General features: G+C 51.5%; 1 protein-coding gene across 10 annotated transcripts; it reads right to left on the bottom strand.

Annotated features, from left to right (window-relative positions):
- Positions 1-705: 705 nt before the first annotated feature.
- Positions 706-23,910, bottom strand: LOC101410997 (zinc finger protein 135). Of its 10 annotated transcripts, none has more exons than XR_011646398.1 (7): positions 23,728-23,812; positions 23,433-23,497; positions 19,808-19,895; positions 18,997-19,123; positions 16,113-16,214; positions 11,703-13,618; positions 706-2,282 (listed from the first exon to the last, which is right to left on the bottom strand). XR_011646398.1 is itself a non-coding variant. In XM_071209405.1 (7 exons), the coding sequence occupies exons 4-7, from the start codon at positions 19,838-19,840 to the stop codon at positions 11,769-11,771; spliced, it is 2,112 nt and encodes a 703-aa protein (XP_071065506.1). In that variant the 5' UTR covers positions 19,841-19,895; positions 20,470-20,532; positions 21,167-21,515; positions 23,728-23,786; the 3' UTR covers positions 9,355-11,768. The 10 variants fall into 10 exon arrangements, 7 of the variants coding, with proteins under 7 accessions (XP_071065506.1, XP_071065504.1, XP_058136655.1 ...); XM_071209405.1 differs by lacking the exons at positions 706-2,282; positions 23,433-23,497 and adding exons at positions 20,470-20,532; positions 21,167-21,515 and having other exon boundaries at positions 9,355-13,618; positions 23,728-23,786; XR_011646397.1 differs by lacking the exon at positions 23,433-23,497.
- Positions 23,911-26,024: the final 2,114 nt, after the last annotated feature.

Consider the following 26,024-nt stretch of genomic DNA (forward strand, 5'->3'; position numbering starts at 1 on the left):
AGTTTGAGTGAGAAAGAAACACTTGCTGTCATAACCGTTGAGATATGGGGCTCATTTGCAACTCTGGCAAGATTGACCAATACACTGTCCTATATGATAGATGCGACATTCCAGGTGGATTATACATGGATTCAGCAGTAAATACAAGCTTGTTTCACTAACTGTTTGGAAGATATAAAGCTAGATCCTGTTTGTTCTTTCATGTTCCCACTGGGTTCCTTCTGCCTTATTTTGGTAACAGAATCTGACTTTTCCTTTGGGGAATCACTTTACCCCACTCTCAGGGCTGTGGTTCTGATGGGGCAGACCTCGCCCCCGACCACAGGGATGAGCACGTGAGCACAGACTGACAATCCCTTGGTCACAGGAGCTAGTTCAGGGATGGGGACAGATCCGGATGGGACAATGAGAGACAGCCTCAGATCTTCTGCTGGACTAGGGGAAAGAGGTGCTTGCTTCTGTTTGCATTGCCAAGTACACAGGAGCTCAACCTGGAGCATGAGAGCAGAACCTGCCCTAAATAATGAAAAGATGAGCAGAGCTGAGAGATGGAGAGAGAACAGGCTGATGACAAGGTTATTGGAGCACCTGGATCCAGCCGCCCCTAAAGGTGAAGCTTTTCAATTATATACGCCAATAAATTCTCTTTCTTCTTTAGCAGTTGGATGATAATAAATGTTACTCCACACCATACACAAAAATAAATCCCAGATAGAATAGAGGTTTAATTTTTTAAGAATGATAAAATAATAGAATAAAATATAGGGGAATTTTTCTTATAATCTTGGGGTGAGGAAGGCTTTTCTGAGCATGATAATAGGTCCGGGAACTATGAAGGAAAATACAAATAGATTTGACTGCCTGAAGATTTTAAAATTCTGAACTGTGAAAAGAAGATTATAAGTAACAACCTGGGAGAAAATATTAGTAACTTATGGCCAAAAAGGTAATGTGCATAATATATAAAGACTTGCTCATATAAATCAATACAAAAAGGCAGCCCAATTGAAAAACAGGGAAAACATACAAATAGGCAATTCACAGGGTACAAAGCATCAGTAAATATGTAAAATGATCATTAATCTTACTATCAGTGGGACACTTTTACCTGTCAGATTTTTGAATGTTTTTTTAAAAAGAGACTAATGTGAAGTATTTGCAACAGAAGCAGGAAACAGAGTCCAAGCAGCCGTACACTTCCGAGCCCTGCGCTTGGTCCCGCCTTTTTTGGAGGAATATTTACCAGTAACTCAAAATTTTAGATGGGGACACTCTACGATCCCATGAGTTTATTTGGAGGAATTCATCTCATGGAGATACTTGCACGAGTGTCAAGTAAGTGTCCAGTGATGGAAAAGGAAATGAAAAGAAGCAAAATGTCCCTTCATAGGGCTTGCTTAAGTAAGTTCAAGGAACTCGAGCCTAAAATATTATGCTGCTGTTAAACATGAGGATACATACGTATATATGTATGAGTATATTTTTGTAAAATGTTTTTTTTGTCTTGTCATGGAAAAATATCCACATTATACCAAGTGAAAAAAATAACTTATAAAATCATACATGTGTATATATGGTATCATCGTGTTTGTATTTATAATTTATATACCATTATATTTGTATTAATATCGTATATTTATTTATTTTAAAGATTTATTTTATTTATTTCCCCCCACCCCCTCATTGTCTGCACTTGCTGTGTCTGATCATCTTCCTTGTTTCTTTAGGAGGCACCGGGAACCAAACCCAGGACCTCCGCTGTGGGAGGTCTTAAGCCACCTCCATTCTGTTTTATTGTGTCTCTCATCGTGTCCTCCTTCCTGCGTCTCCTGTTGCATCATCTTGCTGCATGAGTTTGCCGAGCCTGCCCGTCGGGTCAGCTCGTTGTCTTTCTTGTCTTCTTTAGGAGGCTCTAGGACCATCCGCTCCCTGCTTTTGTTGTGTCTCATTATGTTTTTCTTCTTGTGTCTCTTGTTATGTCATCTTGTTGTGTCAGCTTGCCGCGCCTGCCTGTCACACCAGCTTGCTGTCTTCTTTAGGAGGTACCGGGAACTAAACCATGGACCTCCTTGTGATAGGCAGGAACTCAATTGCTTGAGTCACATCTGCTTCCCATTATCATATATGTATATAATGCCAGTTTCATAAAAACAAAATGGGATGTGCATATTCATACAAAGAAAATCTAGAATCTTTGGAACGAACCATAGCCTTCTCTGTTTTCTTATTGTCTGAATTATTCACAATGAACGTGTGCTCCTTCAGTCATCAGCAAAGACGTCCTGGAAGAATATTACAAAGACCTGAGTAAATCTTTTAAAACGTACTAGTTCCATGGGTGGGGGCTGGTGCGGTAGGTTGAACTAGGTGCCCCGACAAAAGGCACAGTCGCAGTCTTAGTGTGGGTGTGAACCTGTCTGAAAGTAGGACCTTTTGAAGATGTGTTATCAGCTGAGGCGTGGACTCATGTGAACGGGGTCTTCTCAGACCCTGTTTAGGTCTGGCCCACCTGCGGCAGGGTGGGCTTTGCTCCCCATCCTGGAGGCCTTATAGAGAACGCCACAGGGAGAAGCCAGAAGGGCAACCCCAGGGAAAGCAGGTCACGCGGAGGGAGGCAGAGCTGCAAGGCCAGGAGCCCCAGGGACTGCGGCAAGCCAGCGCCAGAACGCCGCAGGCCTCGGGGAGAAAGGGTGGCCTTGCTGGCGCCTTGACTTGGGACTCCTGGCCTCTAAAACTGTGCGCCAATAAATTCTTGTTTAAGCCAAGCCACTGTGTGGTATTTGTCATAGCAGCCCTGGCAAACCAAGACAGTCCGTGAGTCACACTCCCATAAACTGCCGGCCCGGCTGCCAACCAATAGTGATGTAACTGCTAGGATTTCACCAGGGAAAGAGTCAGGTGCTCTGCCAAGGACTTGGATACAAGGGATATTCCATGCCACGCTTATAAGAGTAAAAAAAAAAAAGTCCAGCAGGGGCTAATACATTGATTGGACAAATATAAGCTACAGGAAGCCCCAAGACACCAGGTTGTTAAAGGTGATTTAATATGGCAGATACCTGTGATATAAAGTTAAGGAAAAATAGAAGGACACTCAGCATATTCAGTATACTCTAGAATTATTAAAGAATATATATTATTATGTATTAATTTTAAAAAAGAACAAGAATTTACTGAAATGTTAACTGTTTTGAGCAGTTTGGGTGATCTCTCTTTTACTCTTTTTAATTTCTTGGATTTGTTTTCTATAGTAAGAAAGTATTAGTTTTCATAAGAAGTCAAGACAGTTTGAGAAGGAAATACAGTTGATCCACATTCTTTTCAGATTCCATGTTTGCAAATTTGCCTCTTGCTAAAATGAACTTGTAACCTCCACATAGTGTCCACAGCGCCCCCGCTGTCAGGGCGGCCCCGAGCAGAGCACCAGTGACCCCGAGTCACCTGGTGCACACGTGCCCAGCTGCGGGGAACCAGGCAACACGCTGCCTTCTCTCAGCTCTCAAAATGTAAGCGAGTGACCTTCTTGCAGGATTTTAGTGCTACATTATTCACATTTTTGTGCTTTTTTGTTGATTTTGCAAAATAAAGTGGCTCCCAAGCAGTGAGGATCCTTGGTTAGATTTACATCTACTTTCATAGTTTTCTGTGTACAAATCCTTTAGATCCTTGGTTAGATTTACTCCTAGACATTTGATTCTTTTAGTTGCTATTGCAAATGGATTATTTTCTTAATTTCTTTTCCTACTTGTTCATCGCTAGTGTATAGAAACACTACTGATTTGGGGGTGTTGATCTTGTACCCCACTAGTTTGCTGAAGTCAGTTTTTAAAAACTGTTTTGAAATAATTTTTTAAAGATTTATGTATTCACTTCTCCCCATCCACTCACTGTCTGCACTTGCTGTGTCTATTCGTCTTCCTTGTTTTCTTTAGGAGGCACTGGGAAGCAGTGTGTTTTGTTGTGTCCGCCATCATGTCCTCCCTCCTGCGTCTCTTGCTGCATGAACTTGCTCTGCCTGCCTGTCACATAAGCTCACTGTCTCGCTTGTCTTCTTTAGGAGGCACCAGGAACCTCTGTTCCCTGCTTTGTCGTGTCTCTCATTATGTTTTCCTTCTTGTGCCTCTTGTTGCATCATCTTGTTGCGTCAGCTTGTTGCACCTGCCCATCACTCCAGCCTGTGGTCTTCTTTAGGAGGCACCAGGAACTGAACCCGGGAACTCCCATGTGGTAGGCAGGAACTCAGTCACTTGAGTCACATCTGAATTCGTTTATTAGCTCTAGAAGCTTTGTTGTGGATTTTTCAGGATTTTCTGGATATAGAATCATGTCATCTGCAAACAGGGAACATTTTACTTTTTCCTTTCTAATTGTTTGCCTTTTATTTACTTGTTTGTTTCTTTTTGTTGCATCATCTTGTTGTGTCAGCTCTCCGCTCAGCGCCATATCTCCTGGGCAGGCTGCACTCTCTTTTCGCGCTGGGTGGCTCTCCCCACGGGGCGCACTCCTTGCGTGTGGGGCTCCCCTACACGGGGGACACCCCTGCGTGGCAGGGCACTCCTTGCGCGCATCAGCACTGCACATGGGCCAGCTCCACACGGGTCAAGGAGGCCCGGGGTTTGAACCGCGGACCTCCCATGTGGTAGATGGACGCCCTAACCACTGGCCCAAGTCTGCTTCCCATTGTTTGGCTTTTATTTCTTTGTCTTGCCTAATTTCCTGGGTAGAACTTGCAGTACAATGTTCAGTAACATTGGGCATCCTTGCCTTGTTCCTGATCTTAGAAGGAAGGCTTTCAGTCTTTTACCAATAAGTATGAATTTAGCTGTGAGTTTTTCATATATGCCCTTAATTATATTGAAAAAGTTTCCTTCTATTCCTAATTTTCTAAGTGTTTCCATCAAGAAGGGGAGCTAGATTTTGTCAAACTCAGTTCCTGCCTCTTTATTATGAATCAACTGAGATGATCACGTGTTTTCCCCTTTTATTCTGTTACTATGGTGTATTATGTTAATTGATTTTATTATGTTGAACTACCCTTGCAAACCTGCGATAAATCCCACTTGATCATGGCATATAATTCTGTAGATGTGCTGTTGGATTTGTTGAGGATTTCTGCTTCTATATTCCTAAGAGATGTTGGTCTGTGACCTTTTCTTGTGGCATCTTTATCTGCTTTGGCATGAGGGTGGTGTGGGCCTCATAGAATTATTTAGGGAGTGTTCTCCTTCTTCAAATTTTAAAAACAGTTTGGGCAGGATTAGTGTTCATTCTTGTGCTGGTTTGAGTCTTTGGTGGGCCCCAGAAAATTACATTCTTTAACTCGTTCCTGTACACATGAACGTATTGTATGTGGACATTTGGTTAGATTCAGCTCAGGGCCTCTGATTAGACTGCAGGACCCAGGGTGGGTCCTCGTCCTCTTACGGAGTCCTCTAGCGATGAGGACTAAAAGCAGAGACACATGGGGAAAAAACCTCAGAGTCAGAGAGAGGCCCTGGAGGCTGGAAGCAGCAGAGCACAAGGCATGGGAAGAGGCCGCAGGAGGCCAGGCCCACGGGGCAGCTCAACGCTGAAGAGAGGAGGCGTGGAGGAGATGGAGAGCAGCAGCCCGGCAGCGCCCCTGCCCGGTGCCTGGCGCCCACGGCTGCAGCCCGGCGAGGCCGCATCTCATGACGATGCCTGGACTTGGTCACTTTCACAGCCTCAGGACAGTGAGATTTTAACCTCATGGATTCCCAGTGTAACAGCCAACGCACTTCTGGTCTGTTGCCTTAGTAGCCCTTAGCAAACTAAAACAATTCTTCTTGGAATATTTGGTAAAATTCTCCTCTGAAGCCATCTGGTCCTGGGATTTTCTTTTGTTGGGAAGTTTTTGATGATTGATTCAATCTCTTTACTAGTTATTGGTTTGCTGAGATCATCTATTTCTTTTTTTTTCCCTTAGGATTTATTTTATTTACCCCACCCCCTCGTTGTTTGCACTTGCTGTCTCTGTTCATCTTCTTCTTTTCTTTGTTTTTCTAGGAGGCACCGGAAACTGAACCCGGGAACTCCGATGTGGGAGGGAGGTGCCTAATTGCTTAAGCCACCTCCATTCTCTGCTTTGTTGTGTCCCTCGTTATGTTTTTCCCATTGTGTCTCTTGTTGCATCATCTTATTGCATCAGCTCGCTGTGCCTGCCTGTCGATCAGATCGCCATCCTGCTCGTCCTCTTTAGGAGGCACCAGGAGACTTTGTTCCCTGCTTTGTTGCATCTCTCATTATTGTTTTCCTTCTTGTTGTCTCTTGTTGTGTCATCTTGTTGTGTCAGCTTTCTCTTTTTTTTTTTGTCTTTTTTCTAATGTTACATTAAAAAAAATGAGGTCCCCATATACCCCCCACCCCCTTCCCCCACTCCTCCCCCCATAACAACAACCTCCTCCATCATCATGAGACATTCATTGCATTTGGTGAATACATCTCTGAGCACCGCTGCACTTCATGGTCAATGGTCCACACCATAGCCCACACTCTCCCACAGTCCACCCAGTGGGCCACAGGAGGACATAAAATGTCCGGTAACTGTCCCTGCAGCACCACCCAGGACAACTCCAACTCCTGAAAATGCCCCCACATCACATCTCTTCCTCCTACTCCCTACCCCCAGCAGCCACCATGGCCACTTTCTCCACATCAATGCCACATTTTCTTTGATTACTAATCACAATAGTTCATGAAAAGAATATCAGTAAGTCCACTCTAATCCATAATCTATTTCTCCATCCTGTGGACCTTAGAATGGTTGTCTCCACTCCACATCTATATCAAGAGGGGGCTTAGATTCCACATGGATGCTGGATGCAATCCTCCTGCTTTCAGGTGTAGGCACTCTTGGCTCCCTGGTGTGGTAGTTGACCTTCTTCACCTCCATGTTAACTGAGTGAGGTAAGTCCAATAAACCAGAGTGTAGGAGTTGCTAGTCTGTTGAGGCTCAGGGCCTGATTATCACTTGGACAGTCCAGAGATTCAAATCCCCTGGGTATACAGTAAACCCCAGTGCCAACCACAGGTCCAGTAAAAGTAACAGGAGAGGCTTGTGAACAAAGATCACATCTGAGTCCAGCTCTATCACACAGAAACACAAACTCCAAAGTAGGGCCAACTGACATGGCACTGAACTCCACCTGCCATGACCATGGAACCTTTGGGTCTCTGTAGCCCTCAGAAGAACCAATACCTGGGGTTGTATCTACTTTATCTTTCTCTGGGACTCTGCTGAGGTGTGCATAAGGGCAACCCCTCTGATAACCTCCCGGCTCTTTGTGGAGACTCATAGCCATATGAACTCATTTGTCCTTTCCATTTCCCCCTTTTATTCAGGTCAAAAAGCATTTTTAACTCCTGGTATTATATGTAGACTGAGATATTCTGCTGGTTCGACTTGACCCTTTTATTCAAGGTCATTTTCTAGTTACATCATCAGCTGGTACTTGGTAGTAATCCCTCGGCGCCTGGGAGGCTCATCCCCAGGAGTCATGTCCCACGCTGGGGGGAAAGCAAACACATTTATTTACATGCTGAGTTTGGCTTCGAGACTGGCCACATTTGAGGAACATGGAGGCTCTCAGGAGGTAACTCTTAGGCACCCTGCAGCTCTAGGCCTTGTTCTTATTTCAGGTGCACAGGCTTACAGGTATAGTCATTAGTATCAAGGGCTCATTGTTGGACCTTCCCTCTTTTTTGGTCTTTGCCGTTGCACTGGGGGATTGTTGCTGTTCCTTTAGGGACTGTGATTGGGCTAACCTGGCTAGGAACTCAGCACTCTCTCAGTTATTGTTTTTAATTGTAACCACTATGAAAATATCCAAACATTTTTATGTACCCTGGATATATGCCCTGGAGAACTTCCTGCCAACCATGTGTCCCCTGTCAAGTTGTGTCAGTTTTCTGCACCTGCCTGGCACACCAGCTTGTGGTCTTCTTTAGGAAAAATTGGGAACCGAACCACAGACCTCCCGTGTGGTAGGCAGGAGCCCAATTGCTTGAGCCACATCCACTTCCCCATCTATTTCTTTTTTAATCAGTATAGCTTGTGTGTTTCTATGAATTTGTCCATTTCAGCAAGGTTATCTAACTTCTTAGTATCCTCTTACAGTCCTTTTTATTTTGGTGAGATTGGTGGTAATGTCCCCCATTTCATTTCTGGATTTAGCATTTATGTCCTTTCTCTTTTTTATTCATGAGTCTAGCTAAAGGTTTGTCAACTTTATTTATCTTTTCAAAGAACCAACTTTTGGTCTTGTTGATTCTAATTTTTTCACTCCCTTTTATGTATCTATGCGCTCATCTTTGTTATTTCCTTCCTTTGGGTTTGCTGTTCTTTTTCTAGTTCTTCCAGTTTTGAGGTTAGGTATCTGATTTGAAATCTTTCTCTTTTTTTAATGAAAGCATTTAGAGTTAAACAGTCGCCCCTCAGCACTGCCTTTGCTGCATCCCGGAAGTTTTGGTTCTATAGGTCTCTTAGGCTATTTTCACTTTTTGTAATTATTTTTTTCTTTCTGCTCTTCAGCCTGACTCATTTCATTTGTCTTGTCTTCGAGTTCTCTGATTCCTCTGTCAGCTCCAATCTGAAGTGGAAATCTTCCTGGGAATTTTTCATTTGCGTTAATATCGTCTTCAACTCCAGGAGTTCTGTTTGGTTTCTTTTTAAAATGTCTAGCTCTTTGCTGAGCTTCTCATATTGTTCATTTATTGTTTGCCTGATATCCTTTAGTCCTTTCTCTGTATTTCCTTTGTCTCCTTGAGCATACTGCACATCACTTTTTCGACTTTATCTGGTATGTCCACAATCTGGTCTTCTTCATTGATGTTTTCTGGATTTGCATCCTTTTCCTTTGGCTAGACCATTATTTCCTATTTCTTTGTTTAAATTATAATCTTTTGTTGCACACTGTACATTTTAATATTTTAAAATATTAACTCTGGGATTTATTCCCTGAATGTCTGATTCTTGAGTTTGTAACCAGCGTAATTGACCGGTCTCTTCCCAGGATGCTGTGGAGTGTTCTGCTGGACCCCTGAGTTTTGAAGTGGTTGACTCAGCTCCTGCCTGTTTCATGCTGCTCTGGGGCAGGGACTGATTTCCAGAGCTTCCTACTCCGCCGCCTTCCCACAGTTCCCAGTGCGGCTTATGATTAAACTTGCTTAGCCTTACGTTCAGAGGTTTGTTGGAATGCCGCTCTAAATTTTTTTCTGAAGGCAATGATACTATTTCTGGAAGGGGTTAAATGGGAAGTCTCTAAAAGGCTGGTGAAGCGGAGAACCTCCTGGGAACTGTGTGCAAATTTAGGGAGGAAACAAAAGAGATAAGGCATCTTTAAATAGAAACACCAAAGACAGGGATACGTATTTATTGTCCTTGAAATGTTGTGAACAGAGGCTTGCAGGGCGCTAACCTGCATTTCCTCCTGGGGCAGTGGGTCAGCATTTGCTCATTCAGTGTTCCTAGTGACTTTATAGAACATAACTACCAGCACTAACAAGAATTGCCTGTGTTAGAGTGGAAAAGTTCAATGCCAGCGTAGTGGTCGCAGCACAGATGCCCCAGCCTGAACACCTGGGTCTGAATCCAGACTCCATGACCTCATGGCAGGAGACTTTGGTCTCTGACTTCTCTGTGCCTCGTCTGTAAAATGGCACAACCCAGTCCTGAGCACACGGGCTCTTGCGAGCACGAAAGGAGTCCACATACGCCAGGCCTCTGAACAGCCCCTAACCCACGGCGAGAGCGCTGAAGGTACATGTTTGAAATTGTAAAGAAAAAAACAGCGATTCACACCCAGGGCTGGTAAAAATGTCGTGAAACTGTGGGCCGCACGCCCAGCCTGGCTTGTGGCAGGCAGGTTACGCTGGGCCCCTTTGGAAAGCAATTTGACAACACGTTCCAAGAATCAGGAGAATGGTGGCAGCCTTCATTCCCATCTGGGAATGGACTTGGAGAAAGAATCTTCCCAGAAGGACAGACAAACTAAGCACAGGGGGCTCATCATGTTATTCATAATCATGGCCCACTGCCTGTGTCAGGCAGGTTAGGACAAGACCAAGAAGATAGGGGCATTGGCGGATTTTTCTGCACCTGCTCAATGAAGCCCTAAAAACGGCGTGTGTGTGGGAACAAAGGAAAATGAGTGCAAAATGCAGAACCTGAACATGTTCCCATACTCTGATTACACTGAAATAAAACTCCGTTTGTGTATGGCCCCTTCTCTAATCAGCAGAGCTTTCGGTTGAATTGTGTCCCTCAAAAAGACACATTCAAGTCTGAACACCCCATCCTGTGACTTTGACCTTGCATGGAAATAGGGTCTTTGAAAACGTGATTAGCTAAGATGAGGCCAAACTGTACAGGGGAGACCCTGATCCAAGATGACTGGTGTCATCACAAGAAGGGGAGAAGTAGCCATAGACAGAACAGGGGAGAAGGCCACAAGACAAGGGAGACGGGATGCCGTGGATTGTGGTGAGCACAGCCAGGAGCCAGGAGACGGGCCTGCGACAAACCCTCCCCTACGGGAGCCAGGAGCCAGGAGCCAGGCCTGCGACAAACCCCCCACTACGGGAGCCAGGAGACGGGCCTGCGACAAACCCCCCACTACGGGAGCCAGGAGCCAGGCAAGCGACAAACCCTCCCCCTACAAGCTTCCGAGGGAGGCATGGCCCTGCCAACACCTTGATTTCCAACTTCTAGCTTCCAGAACTGTGAGATGATAAAATTCTGTTGTTTAAGTACAAAAAAAATCATGTTTGTTTAAAAGTGAAATTTGGAAATGAACAAGGAAAAATAAAAGCAATATGACATCTGAGGTGGCCAAATGGTGAGTGTATGGCTTTCATTTTTTGATCCAAAATTTCTGACAGTTAAAAACCTGGATGTGGGTTACACAGTGAAACAAAGCCAGAGAGAAATACACTAACCATGAATAGTATGTCTCTCTGGGTGTTGGGATTATGGGGAATTGGTATCTTCATTCATAATTCTCTACACTTCCCAAATTATCCTTTACAATGAGCATATTATTTTATTTAAAAATTTTCCTGTTATAAAAGCGTCTGTGGATTATTTTTATACTTTGTTTCAAACATGTGAGGAAGGAAAAATCTACTTCCAAACATAAAAGCAGATAATGATGCTGAATAGGGCAATTGTTCTGTGAAACACAAATCCTAGAAATGGAAAGATAAAAAAGAAAGGACATAAAAATGGTTGTAAATACATGAAACATATTTAGTGTCTTAGCCAATCTCAGATTGTGAAATTTGTGGTTTAAAATTTTAGCATTTATATTTAGCAACACATAGTTGAGACTTTACTCAAAAGGGTTAATCTTTACAGCTGGGTTTTTTTTTCTCCCTTGAATACTCAGGCTCCAAAACTTAATGAATGGTCATTAAATTTAAAAAGCGCCCGGACAGCTGTTCTTATTAAAGATCTCAGATGAGGCTGTGTCTCCTGTGGGCCCCGCCCTAACCATACGACCCCGTAGGGACACTGTAGGACGGAGGAAATACACAGTGGGTTGCAGGGAAGCCACCTAACAATCAGAAGCTGTCCCAGCGGGTGAAAATGTGCCATTTTCCCCTCTAGGAAATAAAACTCTACCTCAGTGTAGTTTTGGGTTCCTCTCTGGGAGGAAGTTACTAGGACCGATGAAAGTCGAACCGACCTGAACCACAGAACCACCAGTTCCTTCTGCCCCGGGGCTTTCTGGTCAGCAGGAGTTCTTGGGCGCTCAGCAAGTTGTCCAGGCAAAGGAGTTCTCCAGCTCCTCACAGACGTAGGCCCTCTGCCCTGCGTGAAGCCTCCGATGTCCAGGAAGGCGGGAGCCCCAGCCGAAACCCTCCCCGCACTCTTTCCACACGCGGCCGTTGCCACCCACGTGCGCTTTCTGATGCTGGATAAGGTGTGAAATCTGGGTATAGGTCCCCCCACGGTCACTACACGCGTAGGGCTTCTCTCCGCTGTGGACTCGCTGATGCTGAATGAGGTGGATGCTCTGGCTGAAGGCCTTCCCACACTCCTCACAGGCGTAGGGCTTCTCGCCCGTGTGCAGCCTCTGATGCTGCGTGAGAGACGAGCTGTGACTGAACGTCCTCCCACATTCCTGACACTTGTAGGGCTTCTCGCCGGTGTGGATTTTCTGGTGCTCGATGAGGTGGGTGCTCCGGCTGAAGGCTTTCCCACACTCGCTGCACTCGTAGGGCTTCTCCCCGGTGTGGATCCTCTGGTGCTGAATGAGGTGTGAGATCTGGGTGTAAGCCTTCCCACAGACTTTACACTCGTAGGGTTTCTCCCCGGTGTGAATCCTCCAGTGGCGCGTGAGAGAAGAGTTCTGGCTGAAGGTTTTCCCACACTCGTTGCATTTGTAGGGCTTCTCGCCCGTGTGGATCGTCTGGTGTTGAGTGAACGAGGAGGTGTGACTGAAAGCCTTTCCACACTCGTTGCAGATATAGGGTTTCTCCCCCAGGTGAATGCTCTGGTGCCTCATCAGGTGGGAAATCTGCGTGTAAGCCTTTCCACACTCGTGACACTCATAGGGCTTCTCGCCGGTGTGAATCCTCTGGTGCTGCGTCAGGGACGAGCTGTGGCTGAAGGCTTTGCCACATTCTGAGCACTCGTAGGGCTTCTCTCCAGTGTGGACACGCTGATGCTGAGTCAGGGACGAGCTGTGGCTGAAGGTTTTCCCACACTCGTTGCATTTGTAGGGCTTCTCCCCGGTGTGAATCGTCTGGTGTTGCGTCAGGGAGGACGTGTGACTGAAGGCCTTGCCACACTCGCCGCAGCTGTAGGGCTTCTCGCCGGTGTGGATCTTCTGGTGGCGGGTGAGGTGGGAAACCTGCGAGTAGAACTTCCCGCACTGCTTGCATCTGTAGGGCTTCTCGCCGGTGTGACAGCGCTGGTGCTTAATGAGCGAGGAGCTCTGGGTGAAGGCCTTCCCGCACTCCTTGCATTTGTAGGGTTTCTCCCCGGTGTGAATCCTCTGGTGCTCGGTGAGCGATGAGCTCTGAGTGAAGGTCTTGCCACACTCGTTGCACGCGTAGGGCTTCTCCCCGGTGTGAATGATGTGGTGCTGGATGAAGTAGGAGCTGTTGCTGAAGGCCTTCCCACAGTCGTTGCATTTGTAGGGTTTCTCTCCAGTGTGAATCCTCTGATGTAGGATATAGTCTGAATGGTATATGAAGGCCTTCCCACATTCCGGGCAGTCAAACGGTTTCTTTTCTACGAAGGTCCTTTGGCATGTCAAGCTTTTTCTTGGCTCATTCCACTTCTGGGGTCTCTCTCCACCTCTCTGCTTCTCGATGAGGGCGGAAGTCAGCCTGAGGCTTCTCCCAAGCTCGTTATATCCAAGGCCTCTCTCCCCAGAGGCGTTCTCCTTGGGAGGAGCAAACAAACACCTCAACCGTCTCTCCTGGTTTCTCTGCTCTTCCATCCGATGGCAACACGCTTGGGATTCTACTAACTTGGTCTCTCCGAGGACGGCCCTTATCATTCCCTCCACCTTTCCCATCAGGGAAGCTGAGTCTTCAGAAATGCTCTTTATTGGAGGAGTCTCCTGAGAAGTTGTAGTGCTCATCTCCAAGTCTGAAGGAAATGGAAAATACGAATATCATCTGTTCCAGGAGAAAGGGAACTGGTTATTTGGGACTGGCATTGCAAACTTAAAAAGGAGGATTTCAAATTCTGGTTTAGGATTTCATGCTATTTTAAAAGGCATAAAGTAGTTTTAAAAGGCATGTTAGTAGTTCTAACATGGAATGGTGGTCTTGATATATTCTAAGTAATGCAAAGAAGCAAGTTGCAGAACAATGTATGTGTACAGATGTTTACTAGCCATAACTTGTAATGAACTTTTACAGTTAATACAAAAATAGAACAATCTAATAAACAAGTGAAGCAAAACTATAGACAATTCACCAGAAAAGAAACAAGTGGCTGGATAAATACACGAAAAGATGCTCAACATCAGTAATAGTCTAAAAAACCGAATTCCTAAGATAACGTTTTATGCTTTTCAGATTAGTAAAATGTTAAAAATATGCATAATATCTAGGGGCGGTGAGAGAGCCGGGTGGGGGCATCCCCGCGCCTTGCTGGTGCGAATGTGCAAGGAAAGAGTTAATGCAGCAGGAAGGTGTAGAGAAGAGACGATGAGCAGGAAGCAAAACCATCTGGAATTTGTTGGGGAGGACTGATTTTATTTTTGCTCTAGACTTGTTCGTTGGACCCGCATTCATCATATATCGTTACATTCCAACCACAGTGTTGACCGAGACTCTTGGCCCGTCCTCGGGGAGGCGGGAGAGGCAGGCTGGAGCTGATACCTGTGTCTGTCCTACTCATCTCCTTGTTCCCCCTGCCCTGAAGGCTGCGCCTCCCCCCTCCATTTGGTGCTGCTGTGGCTGTCAACTACAGCCTCCCTTCTCTCTCCACGCACGGTGGGCATGAGACCCAGGTTGGCCAATCATAAGGCCCCAGACCCCAGACCCCAGTACTAAGTGGTTCAGGAGCCAAACGGAGCCCATTGACTCTTCCCTGAGATCGACACACGGGGTTGCTAGGCAGAGTATACGCAGAAGCCTGTGGGTGGCCGCACTGGAGCTATTTGAAAGGGCCACAGACAGGATGAAGCTAGGGGAAAAAAAATCAACAGGATCAAAATGTGGCAGGAGGAAGGGGAGGAGAGAGAATGAGTGAGCCCTGACAACACAGTTTAAGGCTCTGGATCCATCTCTGCCTAAAGGCTTGTGCCACATTTGCTAGACAAACGGGTCAAAGCACAGTCCAATAGCGCTAATGCTATTTTGAATCCTTACATTCAAAAGAATCCTAATAAATCAGAAAATAATAATACCAGCTATTATTATTATTGTGACAGGCTACACTTATTGAGTGCCTACTATGTGTCAGGCTGTTCTAAGCTTGACCCACGTATTCGCTAATTTAATCCTCAGGAAAATTCAATGAAGTGGGTACTTCTGCTTTCCCCATTTTATAGATAAGGAAAAAAGGCACCGGGAGCTTAAGTCATTTGGTCACAGCCACACCGCAGAGCCTGTCGGGGCGGGGGTTTGAACTCAGACAATCTGGCTCCAGAGCCCACACTCTTAACCACAGCCACACAAGTGCCTGAACAGCAGCCCAAGCAAGGAGCGACGGAAGCACTGAGAATGGGCGGCTGGAAGTCAAGGAGGGCTTCCTGGAGGTGGCATGTAGATTCACCTTGAGGAACATGAAGGTACTTGCCAGGCGAACAGAGCAGGGAAGGGGATTCCAGGCAAAGGGAGTGCACAAAGGCAGGACAGCACGTGCAGGTTCAGGTAGGGACAGGTGCTTCCCTGAGGTCTGGGCTGGGGCTCGAGAGAAGAGGCTGGAGACACAGTGGGGCCCACCCTGCGGGGCCTCGAGGGCCCAGCAGAGGGCCCCGGACTCCGCAGGGACCTTGGTGGCCACGGCAGGGCTGCGAGCACCGAGGGACGGGTCCGCTCTGGCTGTGTGGGAGGCCTGGGTGGGGGGACACTGGGGGCTGGCGGCTGGGGCGAGGGCGCGGGTGGGAGAGGACGCGGCCTGCGCTAGGGCGGTGGGGACCGAGAGGGGGCTGGCGCAAAGCGGGGGTGGGGGGGGTGGGGCGGGGCGCCGAAGGCGACGGAGGGGGCGGGGCCGGAAACCCCCGCTGCCACGCCCCTCCTCTAATGGGATTCCTGGCCCAAGGGAGGCAGGAACCCCGCTTCTTCCTCCCGCTCCCCCCAGCCTAGCCAGGCCCCGCGTCTGGGTCCTCACGCAGGCGCGCAATTCACAGCCATAATGTAACCCAGGACCCCCGCCACTCACCCGGCTGACACCGCGCGTGTGCGTTCCTTCACTCCCCCCAACCCCAGGGACTACTGCGCCCCATTTTACACAGGAGGAAGTTGAGGCACAGAGAGGCTAAGCGACCTGGCCAAGGTCACCCAGCCAGGAGGTGGTGGAGCCGGGATTCAGACTCAGGCAGCCCCGGGCGTTCCGCTGCCGGGTGCTTGCCGGGCCACCACCAGCCCCACAGGCGGGGTTCGGAGCGGGGCTCCCCCCTGCCACCCACCTGGACAGGTGGCCCGCAGCGCCGCCCTCGCCTCCGTCCTCGGCTCTTCCCCTCGCTCCAGGCGGGAGATCACGTCGGGTTTGGTCCCGGGAAGCCCAGCGCCTGGGAACAGAGAAGACGCGGCTGTGGCGGGCGCGGGCGCGGGGCGCGCGAATGCGAGCACCGAGGGCCCGCGCAAGGCTCCTTGCTGAGCGCCTACTGCGTACAGGAGAGACTGAGCCCTGACGCCGCCACGTGGCTCCTGGGTTCTTCCGTGTGGCACGTGTGAAACGGAGACGTGCTGGGGAGCGCCAGACACGCTGGATTTGGAAGACGTAAGGAGGACAGAAATGTGGAGTTTATCTCGCTCCCATGTGTGCACCGATTACACGTTGAAAAGACAATATTTGGATGGACTGGGGGTAAATAAAATACATTATTAAAATTAGTTTCATCTGGTTCTCTTTTAAGGTGGCCACCAGAGAGTGAAAAATCACCTAGGCTCCTCGTTTCCTGTTTCTGGCGGACAGCGCTGCTCGAGAGCCTCCTACGCCTGCACCTTCCATCCCAGCCCTTCCAGATACATGAACGCAGACGCACGAATCAAAACATTCTGCTGAAACTCTTCTTGAATCCCTACAGCTAGAACACGCAGTCCCTGATGGAACCGTCAGGCCACTGCAACACAGCAAGTGACGCCTGAACACGAGCGCTGATCCAGCGTTTTCTAGGTGTTGGGCGTGTCTCTAAGCTGGTTAAATGTTTTAACTCATTTTATCCTCAAAACAGGAAACTGAGGCACGGCTGAGTATCATGTGAGCTGTAACGGAGGAAAGACCAGGCTCCGCGGGAAGGCATAGAGGGTGGGGGAAATCAAAGGAGGCTTCCTGGAGGAGGAGGCGAGCCAAAGGGCGACCAGGAGTGAGGCGGGAAGCGCGTGGCTCCACCCACACGCCCCACGGCCTCCCGTGCCTGCGAGGCGCGGCCCTGCCTGAGGGGGCAGCGGACCTGCACACAGCGGGTCCCAGTCCAGCGCGACTCCTTGAGTCCCCTCCCGCCTCAGGCGCCCCCTGCTGGCTCCGGGGGCTGGGGGCGCCCCCCACGCAGCCTGGCGCCTACGCCTCCTCCCTCGGGCAGTCTCGGGCCTGCGCCCCTCCCGTCCGCGCGGAATGGGCCCCGCTGGGAGTGACCCCGCGCTGTCCCCCTCCGCGGCGCGGGCGCGGGCGGCCGCAGGGCCTCTCCCCGAGCTGCGGGGCGGGAGGCGCAGTGCACAGCCCGCCCTTCCCCTCCGTGGCCTGCGGGTTTCCTCCCTCCAGCCCGCACCTCCCCTGGCACTCAGAGCGCCGCGGCCTTGCCCTCCCTGCGTCTCCTGCCACCCGCGGGGCCTCCCTCTGCGCCCCCTCCCCCGCCGGGGTGTCCCCTCCCCCTGCCCGCTCCCTTCGGGGGCCTTCCTCCCTCCGCCCCCTCCTGCTGCCTCCCACGAGCCCCCACACGTGGCGCGGCGCTCTCCAACCCCGCCGCTCCCCTGCGCCTGCGGAGAGCCAGGGAGAGCACGCGCGGGGAAAGCACGCCGGGGGTGGAGCGGGCGCTCGAGCAGAGCCCGGCCTGGGGGGGGGGCAGGGGACGTCCCTGAGCTGGGGAGCCCGGGAGGCGCTCAGTGGGGACAGTGTGGGGCCTTGCCCTGCGGGCTGCCCAAGGATGGAGTTCAGGGGACAGACAGACCAGGTCGTTCTGTCCAGGGAAGCTGCGCAGAAAAGAGTGGCGTGGGGGCCCTGAGCCGGGGTTCCTCAGGCAGGCCTGCTGGCAGGGCCCGGGAACCGGCTTTCAGGCGTGTCCCCACCGTCCCCTAAACGATCGTGTGTGTGTGTGTGTGTGTGTGTGTGTGTGTGTGTGTGTCTGGCTTTGCCAAAGCTGGTTGTAAAAACCACGTGGCATGTCCCGCCACCTGCGTCCCCCCTGGGGGGCGCCTCCCTTAGCCCCCGGCAGAACCCCTGGGGCTGGGTCTCCAACGAGCTGCCCTGGAGGACACTTCGCTCGTCACAGCCTGCTGCCGGGGGAGTTACGGGCGCGCCCAGGGGAGAGGACGCCGGAGGCGCTGTCACCAGACCTCGGCGCGGTCGCGGGGACCCCGCCGCAGAAGTCAAGGCCTGGGGGAGTTTGTCCCGTGACCGCGCGCCAGCGAGGAGGCAGGGACGAGCCTCTGGGCGGCCCCTGCCCCCGGGCACAGAGAGGCGGAGGCGCGGGAGCAGGACCTGAGAGCGGCTGGCGGGAGGCGACCGCCCGGGACACGGGGCCGGGAGCAGGGCTGGGAGGGCAGGGGCGGGAGGGGCGGGGCTGGGGGCGGGGCCAGGGTGGTGCTCAGGGTCCGCTCTGGTGACGTGGGGGGGGGGGGCAGGGCTGGGGTCCCAGGAGCAAGTTAGTGGCAGACGCCGAGCTGGGTGCAGCACGAGGTGAGTGTGAAGGGCCCGGGGGAGGGGTGCCAGGAGACGGGGGGGGGGGGGGGGGGGGGGGGGGGGTGGACACGCGTGGGGCTCGGGAAACACGCTCAGGGCGCAGTGTGTGCGCGCTTCGGGGAGCAGGTGCCGAGATGGTTTGGGACCTACAGATGGGGGCCGCCCAGGAGGCAGGGGGAGTGAGGTCCAGGAATGGGCAGTCCAGGGAGAGCCTGAGGTCCCAGGAGATCACTCGGGGGTAAGGAAGCGTGAGAAGCAGGTGGAACGTCCGGGGATGCCGGCGCTCCAGGGCAAGCGGGTGGAGAGACAGAGAGAGGGGGGCCAGGCGGACCGATGCAGGGAACAGCCAGGGTGCTGAGGCCCCAGCGGACACCCACGTTTACACGAGGACGGGGCTGAGGGGGCATCGCGCCTCTCCCTGGGGAGGGCTGGGGGGGCGGGGGTGGCCTCACCCAGTGAGAGAAGGTTCCGGTAGTTCTCCAGCATCACCTCCCGGTACAGCGCCCTCTGGCCAGGCCCCAGCCGGCCCCACTCCTCCAAGGTGAAGTCCACGGCCACGTCGTTGAAGGTCACTGATCCCTGGAAGGGCCAGTGTTAGAGACAGGGTGGAAGGTCCCATCCTCCCAGGAGTCAGGCGGGAGGGGGCATGGGTCAAAAGCCACAACTGCTCGCTGGGTTGGAAGAGTCTTAGTAAAATTGGGGCCAGAGGCACCTGGGTGCGGGGGAGAACAAGGCGCCCCTGCCACGTGACTCTTTACTGCCATCTGTTGGAAAACTGTCATAGTAAATATATCACCGTGCAGGGTGTAAGCTGAGAATCTTGCCCCTTCGGTGAGGTGCCCTTGTACAGTGTGTAACCTGTACACCAACCAGTACGTGGCGGCCCTAAGAAATACATTATTTTTTATTTCTTAACTATCAAGTTAGTAGATGCAAGAGATATTCCTGAGAACCGTTTCATCCAGGACACCGATCCTTACCCCAACCCCCTGAGCCCTGGCATTCCTGACTCCAGGGTAAGGCTCAGGGGTGAAGCCAAACTGTCCACTGCCCACCTTGCTTGGTAACAACAAGGCACCTGCGCGTTTGATAGGTTGATCTTTAGACCGTAGCACAAGGTCCCGGCTCAGAGCATTCTGCCCCTGCACCCTCCCCCCTGCACCTCCCAGCCCCAGAGCCCCCAACCCCCCCCTCCCCCAGCCTCTCTCCCAGTCTTGGGAGAGACAGGGATGGCATCTCGGGGAAGAGAGAGCCCAAACTCACCTGGCCCTTGGCCGCCAGGGTCCCAGTGGCCATGGCTGGTCCTGGGCATGCACCTCCAGGAGAGAGGGCCACGGCCGAGCCCGCAGAGCTGGAAGGGGAGACCGGAGCAGAGGGGTCAGGCCCGGCCGGCAGACACCTTCCCCAAAGACACCGCAAGGCAGAGGACGCGGACGGGCATGGCCTGCCAAAGTCAAGGACAAGCTGCCCGAGGCCCCCATTCAATAGCGGTTACAAAGCAACCAACTGGGGAAGCGGATTTGGCTCAACTGATAGGGCGTCCGCCTACCACATGGGAGGTCCAGGGTTCAAACCCCGGGCCTCCTGACCCGTGTGCAGCTGGCCCACACGCAGTGCTGATGCGCTCAAGGAGTGCCCTGCCACGCAGGAGTGTCCCCGCGTAGGGGAGCCCCACGCACAAGGAGTGTGCCCCGCAAGGAGAGCCATCCCGTATGAAAAAAGTGCAGCCTACCAGGAGGGGAGCCGCACACATGGAGAGATGACACAACAAAAAGAGACACAGATTCCTGGTGCTTCCAAGAATGCAAGTGGACACAGAAGAACACACAGCGAATGCACACAGAGTGCAGACAGTGGGGGGGGGGAATAAATCTTTAAATCTTTAAATCAGAAAAGCAAAGCAACCAACTGGCAGCCACGGACACCTGCGTGTCACGTCCAGCCGCAGCCACGGGCGCCGGCATCCACACTCCTCCCCGAGAGGGTAACTAGCATTGTCGCCAGAGGAGGAAACGGAGGCACAAGGGGTTAAGGCGCTTGCGCCACATCGCACGAGAGCGAAGTGGGGCTGGAACCCACAAGTCAGCGGCACAGTATCCCCTCCCCCCATTTTTTTTTTTACTTTTTAAAAAAATTGTGGCCAAATACACACATCACAAAATCTGCCATTTTGACCTTTCTAAAGTGCACGATTCAGCAGCATTCATTCACAATGTTGTGCCGCCATCAGGGCTCTCTAGTTCCAGAACATTTCCCTCACCCCAAGAAGCAGCCCTGTACCCATCAGCAGCGCCCCCCCCCCCAGCCTCAGCCCCGGCCTCGGCCCCCCCACCCCCAGCCCCAGCCCCGGCCCCCACCCGCCTGCTTTCTGTGTCTGCGGATTTGCCTATTCTGGTCATTTCCTAGAAACGGAGTGGAACGACACGCGGCCTTTTGTGCCTGCCATCCTCCCTGGCATCTCGGCTTGAGTTCACCACGCTGCAGCGTGGGTCAGAGCTGCCCGTATTAGGCTGGACAGTGTCCCCTCGTGGGGACAGACTGCCTTCCGCAGAGCCCCCTTTATGTGGCTTAAGATGTCGTTAAGGGCCCAGCTGCTAAAACAAGCTTAGGAATAACCCTTGCCGAGGAGAAGCGACCTGCCGCCTGGGCAGCCCCGCGCCCTCTCGCCCCAGGTGTGCGACAGGCGCCTCGAGGGGCTCGCAGCTCAGAGACGAGGGAGTCACAGCACCGCCCCGAGGGGCTCCCCAGATGGTGGGGAGACAGGCCTGGACTGTCTAGTGCCCCCGAAAGGTCCTCGGGTCCTCAGCCCTGGAGCCTGAGAACGGGCGGCGTCCATGGGTCGTGGCATGAGGCGACGGTAGCCAGAAACACGTGCCGAAGTCGAGTCCAGCCCCGCGGTCAGGACCCGCTGCGAGGAGGGCCTTTGCACGTGGCTGCGTCAGGTGAGGTGCCGCCCACTCAGTCGGGAGTCCTTTATAAGAGAACGACATTCAGACAGAGACAGAGAAAGCCACGGAAGCAAGAAGCTGACAGCAACGACACCTGGCAGAGAAGGGAGAGAGCGCAGGCGCCACCGGGAGCCTCGGCACGTGGCGGAGGAGCCCGGGATCGCCAGCAGCTGGTCTGCAGGGAGAACGCATCGCCTTGATGACCCCTCGATCTGGACATTTTCCCAGACCCTGTAACTGTGAGCGAGTAAGTTCCCATTGCTTAAGCCAGCCGATGCACGGTACTTGCTGGAGCAGCCTGGGAATCTAAAATGCACAGCAAAAGGGCTGCTGCAGGTGCAGTGGCGGATCTTGAGGTGGGGGGATTATCCAGGTGAGCCCAGCGCAACACGGGCCCTTTGAAGAGGGAGGCGGAGGCCATGTGCCAGGCGCAGAGTGCAGCAGACCCAGAGAAGATGCCACGCCGCTGGCGCTGAAGATGGAGGAAGGGGCCAGGGGCCGAGGGATGCAGGAGGCTTCTAGAAGCTGAAAAACTTCTAGCAGGAAGGACAGCTTCTCCCCGAGCGCCTCCGGAGGGAGTGTGGCCCTGCCCACACCTTGCTTTTACCCCAGCAAGACCCACTCTGGACTTCTGACCTCCAGAACCGAGAGAGAATCAATCTGTGTTGTTTTTAAGTCTCCAAGTTTGTGGTAGTCTGTCATTCACAGCTGCCTTAGGAAGCTACTACAGTCCAGGAATGAAAAGGCTTGGCACGGAACATTTACAGTCTGAAATATCTCCTCACAAATCACTGATTAATTACAAAAAGAAGAGGGTAGCTTTTGTAGCAGTTTGATATAATTGATGAATTCCAAAAAGAAATATTGGATTATGCTTGTAATCTACCTGGGCATGACTGAGTTATGATTAGGGCGTGGAGTCCCCGCCCAGTCCCTGCCCCTTGGTGGGTGGAGACTCACAGATAAAAGGCATGGCAAAGGGCAGAGTCGGCGCTTTTGATGCCAGGATTTCTGCCGTTGGAGTTTGATGCTGAAGACCCAGGAAGTCAGCTCACAGAGGAAAGAGAAGCCAGCCCCAGGAAGAAAGGAACCTTGAACCCAGAGAAAAGCAAGACTCTGGAACGTAGGAGCCCAGCAAGCCTGAGCCCTCGCGGCCGTCGGCAGCCGTCTTGCTCCACATAGACTTTAGTGAGGGAAGTAACTTATGCTCTATGGCCTGGCATCTGTAAGCTCCTACCCCACATAAATACCCTTTATAAAACCAACCCATTTCTGGTGTTTTGCATCAGCACCCCTTTGGCAACACCACCTTAACCCAGCGATCGGGCTAGATGTGACGGGGGTGTGGTGTGGTGTGGGGGTGGGGGGCGCCCTGATCTGATAGAAGGACACAGCGTCACTCCTGGGTGACTCTGCCCAAAGTGATTTACCTAAATCAAATCATGATGAAACAATAGACATTTTGGGACCAGGAGCAAAATTTGAATAGTTTGTAGATTAGCTAATAATATAGTATCAAAGTTAATCTTCTGATTTGGATCATGGCGCTGTGGTAATGTCAGAGAATGACCTTGTTTTTTAGAAAACATTCAAAAAAGGGGGGGGTGAGGGGTTGGGGAACGGACAGACACACAAACGAGCAGCGACCCAGAGGGAGGGGGACAGAGATCAGGGTGGAAGGCAGAGACCTGGAGATGAGAGACCCACAGAAAATTGGATGGAGAACCCAGGGAGGGACTGAGACCCAAGGGGGAGGGGTGTGGCAAAGACCCAGAGGGGTGGGACAGAGGCCCGGGGGCGGGGGTAGGAAACCGAGGGCACGACCTCAGTGTTGCGCCGGGGTGCGAGCCAGACACCCCTGGCTGCGACTCCACGTCTACCACTTTTTAGCGATGGGACTTGGTGAGCCGTGGAGCCTCCCCGAGGCGCGGTTTCTTCACCTGTGGCGTGGGGAGGGGCCGCTCCCCGCCTCCGGATCGCAGCCCTCCCGCGCTCGGTCTTCCTCCTGGCAAACAGCAGGCGCCCCATTCATGCGCGCTGAGGTGGTCTGGGCGGCGAGGATGCTAGGTGGGCTCTGGGGCAGTGGCGACTGACAGGAGGGGGCGGGGCGCCGTCCACAGCGCCTTCCCCCTCCCTCCCAGGCTCGACTCGCGCCCGCCCCCGAGCCCCCGTCCACCTGCCCGGCCCAGGCCGCGCTCACCGACTCCCGGGCGCGCCCGCCAGGTCGGGACTCACCTGTGCGTCCCCCCGGCTTTTGCAGGCTGGCCAGGCCTTCCCTCCCTCCGGGGGCTGCTGAGTGCGCTTGCGCCGCCGGCGCCGCTCCGTCAGCGACTGGACTACATTTCCCAGAAACCGCAGCAGACCACGCTCCACGCGGGCTAAGGTCCCTGAGGGCCGACGAATGCTGGGAAATGGAGTCTAGGAGCGGGATGTCAGGAGAGAAAAATTCTGAATACACCGCTGCTTTGCAGCTGGAGGACACCTAGTATTTGCGAAATGTACTGGCTGTACTGGCCCTGTGAGTGGTTCCATCTGGGCCAGAACTTTTCCCCTGCCTTACACAGGAGGTGAAGCCATAGTCCAGCTAACTAAAGTTTCTCCTACTTTAGCTAAATCTTCAAGACGGATAAAAATTGGCCCCATATAGATTGATGGTAAAGGAACAGAGCCCTTGCCACATAATTATCCAATTTCCTTGGGCTTCCTTTTTCCTGTTTGCCTCGGTTTCACCTATCGCCTCTTTCTTTTTTTAAAGGTTTATTTTTTATTTCTTTCTCTCCCCTTCCCCCCCCTTCCCCGCCCCCCCCCCCCCCCCCCCCCCCCGTTGTCTGCTCTCTGTGTCCAGTCGCTGTGTTCTTCTGTGTCCACTTATATTCTTGTCAGCGGCACCGCGAATCTGTGTCTCTTTTTGTTGCGTCATCTTGCTGTGTCAGCTCTCCGTGCGTGTGGTGCCACTCCTGGGCAGGCTGCGCTTTCTTTGCGCAGGGAGGTTCTCCTTGTGGGACGCGCTCCTTGCGCGTGGGGCTCCCCTACGCGGGGGACACCCCTGCGTGACACAGCACTCCTTGCGCACATCAGCACTGAGCGTGGGCCAGCTCCACAAGGGTCAGGAGGCCCTGGGTTTAAAACTTGAACTTTCCATAGAGCAGATGCTCTATCCGTTGAACCAAATCCGCTTCCTGACTTATCACCTCTTAAATGGCAGTGTGGTAGAGGAAATAGTCCTATGCTGGGAGCTGGGCGTCTAAGAATGCAAGGATGGCCCAATATTATAATTGAACCATCCTAATCAGGATCATCTATTGATACATAAAAATAACACTCTCACATATATTTAAAAGGTTTTGATATCCTTCAGTAACTGTACATTTCTAAGTACGCATAAAAATTAGGAAAATGTCATATTGAACAATAATAACATCATGTATGAAATTACCACTCTATTCTTGTTTCTGTTTTTGCTCTAAGATGATCATAAATGCTTAATAGTATTAATATTAATGACAGATGATTGGTTTTTTGTTTTTTTCTTAAGATTTTAAAAATTTCTTTCTTTCCCCTTCCCCCCAGCCCAGTTGTCTGCTCTCTGTGTCCATTTGCTGTGTGTTCTTCTGTGTCTGCTTCTATTCTTGTCAGCGGCCCGGGAACCTGTGTTTCTTTTTGCTGTGTCAGCCCTCCGTGTGTGTGACCCCACACCTGGGCAGGCTGGACTTCCTTTTGCACGGGGCGGCTCTCCTTATGGGGTGCACTCCTTCCGCAGGGGTTCCCCTACACGGGGGACACCCCTACGTGGCACGGCACTCCTTGCACACATCAGCACTGCGCGTGGGCCAGCTCCACACAGGTCAAGGAGTCCCTGGGTTTGAACCCTGGGCCTCCCATGTGGTAGGCAGACGCTCTATCTGTTGAGCCAGGTCCACTTCCCTGATTGGTTTTTTTAAAAAAATTTTCTTGTGGTAACAAATATACAACTCTCCTGGATCCTCCAGAAGGAACCAGTTCCTCAGGGAAGGTGTGACAGGTACATTACATGAGTGAGAAGTAAACCTTCATTGCCACAAGTCTCTGTGCTATGGGGGTACTTGTTACTATAGCATAACATACCTTTCCTGATACAACCATTTTCTAAGGCCTTGATGAGGCTTAAATTTGGTATGAGTCAATCAGCACAGTACTTCCTGGCTAATTGTCACAACGCTTATTAACTTCAGGACCCTGTAACAAGGGCAGCATGGCATAATGGTTTCTTCTTTATTTTTTAAAAAGATTTATTTCTCTCCTCGTCCCTCCCCTACTTGTCTGTTCTCTGTGTCCATTGGCCGTGTGTTCTTCTGTGTCTGCTTGCATTCTTGTCAGCGGCACGGGCAATCTATGTCTCTTTTTTTTTTTTTTAAGGATTTTTATTTATTTTTTAAATTTATTTCTCTCCCCTTTTCCCGCCCCCTCCCCCCACTTGTATGCTCTCTGTGTCCATTCACTGTGTGTTCTTCTGTGACCGCTTCCATCCTTATCAGCAGCACTGGGAATCTGTG

The sequence above is a fragment of the Dasypus novemcinctus genome, chromosome 18 (genome assembly GCF_030445035.2).
Source record: "Dasypus novemcinctus isolate mDasNov1 chromosome 18, mDasNov1.1.hap2, whole genome shotgun sequence".
NCBI lineage: Eukaryota > Metazoa > Chordata > Mammalia > Cingulata > Dasypodidae > Dasypus > Dasypus novemcinctus.

What these genes read in the sequence shown, in the direction of transcription:
- LOC101410997 (XM_058280670.2), bottom strand. Translation starts at nt 20,654, where the DNA reads ATGGGGGGAGGGGATACTGTGCCGCTGACTTGTGGGTTCCAGCCCCAC. An exon ending in CCGGAACCTTCTCTCACTGG is followed by an intron (nt 16,215 to 18,996) that starts GTGAGGCCACCC and finishes CTCTGTTCCCAG; the next exon opens with GCGCTGGGCTTCCCGGGACC. An exon ending in GCTGCGGGCCACCTGTCCAG is followed by an intron (nt 13,619 to 16,112) that starts GTGGGTGGCAGG and finishes CATTTCCTTCAG; the next exon opens with ACTTGGAGATGAGCACTACA.